The sequence below is a fragment of the Sinocyclocheilus grahami genome, unplaced genomic scaffold (assembly GCF_001515645.1).
Source record: "Sinocyclocheilus grahami isolate Dianchi unplaced genomic scaffold, SAMN03320097.WGS_v1.1 scaffold132.1, whole genome shotgun sequence".
Lineage (NCBI taxonomy): Eukaryota > Metazoa > Chordata > Actinopteri > Cypriniformes > Cyprinidae > Sinocyclocheilus > Sinocyclocheilus grahami.
In genome coordinates, this window is record NW_015505311.1 from 2,095,098 (window position 1) to 2,101,347 (window position 6,250).

Genomic DNA, 6,250 nt, shown 5'->3' on the forward strand with positions numbered 1-6,250 from the left:
AGTTATTTGAGATTTGACTTACTAGTCACATGGAGCGCAGCGTCCTGGAGATGTTGTCCGACATGAGCTCCGCCCCGACTCTGCTGGGATGCAGACCATCAGCGCGAAACAGCCTAGGACGCTCCCAGAAAAGATTCCAGTTATTAACAAAGAGCAGTTTCTGTTCTTTACACCATGACAATAACCATTCATTTAAAGCAAAAAGCCTACTGAACTTTTCGTGTCCTCGTCGATACGATTATTGTCACTATAAAGATTTGTAAGTTGATATTCATTTCAATGTATTTATGAACACTAAACACCTAAAACTAATGTAAAAGTTTTGCTTTGTTTCATATCATGTGTGATCACATAGTTTATATATATTCATTTAATTTAAAAGAAGAGAATAAGACTCTTTTACTCTGACATTTGAATGTGTGTGTATGTGTATTTTTTCTCATTTCCCCATAGACAGAAAGAGAGAGCATAACACACCATGTCATGGAATGCAACCGTTGTCATATGCTGTCATATGCTGCCATATACTGCCATATGTGGTTCGCAGATGCACCCCGGATGTGAGAGTTCAAAACATACCTAAAAAGTAAAAAAATGTATGGCCTGTCACCGATCGGAATTGTACAAACACCATAAATTTGGCCAAATAGGCCAATATTCACATCTGGAAATTATTACCAGGGTCAAAGGTGAACCTACGTGGGTGGTCTCAAGGTCACGGGGGGAGGAGGGAAAGGTCTCGGAGGTCACAAGGTCATCATCAATCAAAAACACATACAAGATCCCCCATATTTACTACTGACTCACGCTGAGGCAGGCCTCTGTTTCTTAACTGTGGAGAATTGCTACGCAAATTCTTCAATGGTGTCGCAAAGAGACCAACCTGAGAAACGGGGGCGTCAAGAAAGCACAACTCTTTTAATAATTTAGTGGGTACAGGATCTAATAGGCATGTTGTTGGTTTAGATGCAGTTATAAGTTTATTTAGCTCTTCCTGTCCTATAGCTGTAAAGCACTGCAGTTTATCTTTTGGTGCGATGAATGAAGCTGAAGTATTATACGCTGTAGAATCTACATTTTTTATTGTATTTCTGATGTTATCTATTTTATCAGTGAAGAAATTCATAAAGTCATTACTATTAAACTGTGCGGGAATATTTAGATCGGGTGGCGTCTGGTTATTTGTTAATCTAGCCACTGTGCTAAATAAAAACCTTGGATTGTTTTGGTTATTTTCTATGAGTTTGTGGATATGCTCGGCCCTGGCAGCTTTTAGAGCCTGTCTATAGCTGGACATACTGTTTTTCCACGCAATTCTAAAAACTTCCAAGTTAGTTTTTCTCCATTTGCGCTCAAGACTACGAGTTTTTTTCTTGAGAGAATGGGTATTACTGTTGTACCATGGCGCAGTACGTTTTTCTCTAACCTTTTTCAATTTGATGGGGGCAACAGCTTCTAATGTATTAGAGAAGATAGTGCCCATGTTGCTAGTTATTTCGTCTAGTTCATGTGTACTTATTGGTACACAGAGCAGTTGAGATAAATCAGGCAGGTTATTTGTGAATCTGTCTTTGGTGGCTGGAACAATAGTTCTGCCCGGACGATAACGCGGAGCCATATAGTTAATATTAGTAATACGCAGCATGCACGATACAAGGAAATGGTCAGTAACATCATCGCTTTGAGGTACGATATCTATATCAGTAAGATCAATTCCATGCGATATAATTAAATCTAGCGTATGATTAAAACGATGAGTGGGCCCGGTGACATTTTGCTTTACTCCAAAAGAGTTTATTAGGTCAGTAAACGCAAGTCCTAATGCATCATTTGTATTATCAACGTGAATATTAAAATCTCCGACAATTAGCGCTTTATCAACAGTAATCAATAGGTCTGAGAGGAAATCTGCAAATTCTTTTAGGAAATCTGTATACGGCCCTGGTGGTCTATACACAGTAGCCAGAGCAAGAGATACGATAGATTTCTTTTGCATATCTGACAGTGTAACATTAAGCATTAGTATTTCGAATGAGTTAAACCTGTATCCTGTCTTCTGAGTAACATTGAGAATATCACTATATATTGTTGCAACACCGCCGCCACGGCCAGTCTGACGGGGCTCATGCTTATAATAGTAGCTTGGTGGAGTAGACTCATTTAGACCAATATAATCATTAGGTTTTAGCCAGGTTTCAGTCAAGCAGAGTACATCAAAACGATTATCTGTGATCATTTCATTTACAATAACTGCTTTGGGTGAGAGTGATCTAATGTTTAGGAGCCCAAACTTTAAAAATGGTTTTTGTTCATTTATTTTAAATTGTTCTGGTTTAATCACGTTCAGATTTTTTCTAGATCCTGCATTAAATTTATATTTTGACCTCACTATTCGGGGAACAGACACAGTCTTTATAGATTGGACAGCGCAAGTACTTCTATCATTTAAGCGGGTAGAACACAAGTCATCAGGGCAGTTATTTGAGATTTGGCTTACTAGTCACATGGAGCGCAGCGTCCTGGAGATGTTGTCCGACATGAGCTCCGCCCCGACTCTGCTGGGATGCAGACCATCAGCGCGAAACAGCCTAGGACGCTCCCAGAAAAGATTCCAGTTATTAACAAAGAGCAGTTTCTGTTCTTTACACCATGACAATAACCATTCATTTAAAGCAAAAAGCCTACTGAACTTTTCGTGTCCTCGTCGATACGATTATTGTCACTATAAAGATTTGTAAGTTGATATTCATTTCAATGTATTTATGAACACTAAACACCTAAAACTAATGTAAAAGTTTTGCTTTGTTTCATATCATGTGTGATCACATAGTTTATATATATTCATTTAATTTAAAAGAAGAGAATAAGACTCTTTTACTCTGACATTTGAATGTGTGTGTATGTGTATTTTTTCTCATTTCCCCATAGACAGAAAGAGAGAGCATAACACACCATGTCATGGAATGCAACCATTGTCATATGCTGTCATATGCTGCCATATACTGCCATATGTGGTTCGCAGATGCACCCCGGATGTGAGAGTTCAAAACATACCTAAAAAGTAAAAAAATGTATGGCCTGTCACCGATCGGAATTGTACAAACACCATAAATTTGGCCAAATAGGCCAATATTCACATCTGGAAATTATTACCAGGGTCAAAGGTGAACCTACGTGGGTGGTCTCAAGGTCACGGGGGGAGGAGGGAAAGGTCTCGGAGGTCACAAGGTCATCATCAATCAAAAACACATACAAGATCCCCTATATTTACTACTGACTCACGCTGAGGCAGGCCTCTGTTTCTTAACTGTGGAGAATTGCTACGCAAATTCTTCAACGGTGTCGCAAAGAGACCAACCTGAGAAACGGGGGCGTCAAGAAAGCGCACTTCCTCAGCATCCCGCATCTCTGCCAGGTTAAGCCACAGGTGGTATTCCTGGACCACTAATGTGGACAATGCCCTCCCCAGAGCCTGCACTATGACCTTCATAGCCCGGAGGGCATAGTCAGTTGCTGAACACAGTTCCTGCATGCTCCAGGTTGGGACCACTGGCCTGAACACCTGCAGGACAGCCATGGTATGCAGAGAGGATGCAGCTTGTTCAGAAGCAGTATAAGCTCTCACCACAAGGGATGCGGTAACGATCCCTCCAGGTGGAGCTGTTTCATGCACAAAATGCACCGTAGTCACCCTCCACCATGCAAGGCCGTCCTTAGGGGGGTGCAACTGGTGCGGTCGTGGCGAACGGACTGAGGGGGACCACACACCCCCCTCCCCGGAACGCGATTGCGAACGGACCAACGGGGGACCCGCTCCCTACCTCGCATCAGTAGAGGACATCGGGACTTTAAAAAGTAATATAAAAATAAAGAGACATGTGCCAACTATGTTATGAAAGATATTTTTAAAAAACATTTTTCTTTATGCAAAATGTGTATAAAATGGCCATAAACAAGTTTTTCCATTATATACAATATATCAATAAACTGTATCTAATTTGCATATTAATATGTTTTTGGGGCAACATAGCATGAACAAATAAGTGCAATAATGGGAGTAATAATTAGCAAGATTTTCATAATAATATCTCATATTTAATAGAAATATTGAAATATTTTTTTTCTCTATTCATTTGTTGTGTCTCCCAAAATGTGTAATAAACATGCTTTAAGTCCTAGTGTCCTCTACAGTGGACATGTATGAAATTGATGTCCTGTTTCATAACAGAAGATCATATTTTGATTCGAAACCCCATAACATTTTCCTGAAATGTTGATTTATGACAAACATTTTGACAGTTAGTCAGATTTAAATGATAATTACAAAATATTATCATATTTCCATTAGGGTGTTACATTTGATCACTAAATGAATGTCAGCCATTTTTAAAGATCAAGGAGAGGGAGTGGTCATGGTGAAACATCCAATCATTTGTTATCTCTGAAAAGCCCTGAATGTGCTCTGTACCGGACATCCAGACTTAAAACTGTGACATGTAACGTCTCAGAGAAATAGCTAAAACATAATGTCCTCTGCAGTGGATAAAACTCCACAGCTGGTAGTCAGGAGGATACCAACTTGTGGAAAATGAGCATCCGATGTCCCCTTTGAAGCACAGCCACCACAAAATCAACTTTTCCTCTTATGTTTCTTTCTAAATAGAGTAAAGAGAGTAATACTAAGTTTTGTTAATGTGTTTATAGCCTGCAGTGTGCTCAATTGTGTTGCCATATCCACTTGTATAAAATAATAATAATAATAATAATAATATAATATATAATAAGACTTGCTTAAAAAAGTGTGTGGCCAAAACCCTCTTAAACTGTAATAAACAAAACTTAGCAAACATGTTTCATACTCACATAACATCCTGGGTGTGATTGATAAAGATAATGGCATGAATGCAAAATCATCATGACATTTTAACAGTTGAACTTTGCAAATTGTGTAATATTTACAGTCTCCTTTTTTCTTTTGCAGCTTCTGCAAGCATTATTGTATTAAATTAATGTATATTTTTTCATTTTTCAATACATCATGAATATAACGTACTCAGACTTAATGATTTTTAGTACAAAAAATAGAAATGTTAGAATGATAAGACATACCCATCATATGCAAAAATGTAAAATATATCATATTTACTGTTATACAAAAGTTTAATGCCTTTTAATTAAAATTAATATCCATGTTTTCTCTATGGGCTATTGGTTAAAAATTGAATGACAGATGTGAACACTATTTTGATTATTACCATACAAAACTTGAATTGAATTTAAACTTGAATTGAACATTTGATTTTTTTAAATGCACAATGAATATTTAATTGAGTTCAAAGTAAACAGGATACTTAAGTAAAAACTTTTTTTTTTCTTCAAATAATTAGGTTGCACATAGACTTTTCACATCACATTTTCAGCAGGTAAAATGAAAGTTAACAGACCTCACTGTTTTATTTGCCATTTCATAAGACTATCTTCTGAAATATGATATCCGATCATATAAATTGGTATTCACATCTATTAAAGCAAAATCCTACAGCTTCAATTAATCCATTTACAGTGATTATTTTTGTTAGTTTGCTTTTATTTCAAATAGCAGTAATCAGCTAAGAATATTGCACAGAATTTCACATGCAACTCAATGCAACATCAAAAATGAGGATGTTAAGGATCAGGTCTTGTTTACCAAATAAGGACTGATAGATTGAAAAGTTTTCATTGGTGTTGAACCAGCTGCACACATTTGTGACTGAGCAACTGGATATAAATAAAGCTGATTTCAAGCAATGATCTGAGTATTATACCAACAAGTATTACAGCCTGCCCAGTTGAATTTTGGTTCACTTGGTATGACTTTATTTATTGTATTTCCATTTTTAGTGTTTTAAAACTTGTTAATGCATACATACGTTACATTATATTTATAATAATGTTGATATTAATAGGACTTTGTCAGCATGTGGATTTCTGCAGCATTCCTACTTTTTGCGTTGGTTGTAAATGGAGTCAAGTCTGAAGGTAAATGAACAATATAGACAGAATTTCCCTTTACATTCATACATTTCATCAATCCCTTTGTACAAATGCCTAATTTTTATTCAATATTTTTTGCAGAATCTTCCGACATTGGTCGAAAATGCCCCAAGGGCTGGGAGAAATTTGGAACACAATGTTTTAAATATTTCAGTGACTTAAAACCATGGGCTGAAGCAGAGGTAAATTTGTGTTCTCTGTAATATAGATACAG

At 37.0% G+C, this 6,250-nt stretch overlaps 1 protein-coding gene across 1 annotated transcript in view; it reads left to right on the top strand.

Moving 5' to 3' along the window:
• The first annotated feature begins 5,948 nt into the window (after positions 1-5,948).
• The window catches only part of LOC107590724 (ladderlectin-like), a 5,307-nt gene continuing 5,005 nt past the window's right edge, over positions 5,949-6,250 (top strand). Inside the window, exons 1-2 of the mRNA XM_016279635.1 lie at positions 5,949-6,021; positions 6,118-6,218. Of these exons, the coding sequence (XP_016135121.1) occupies positions 5,961-6,021; positions 6,118-6,218 (162 nt within the window). The 5' untranslated portion in view covers positions 5,949-5,960. The remainder of the gene's footprint in view (positions 6,022-6,117; positions 6,219-6,250) is intronic.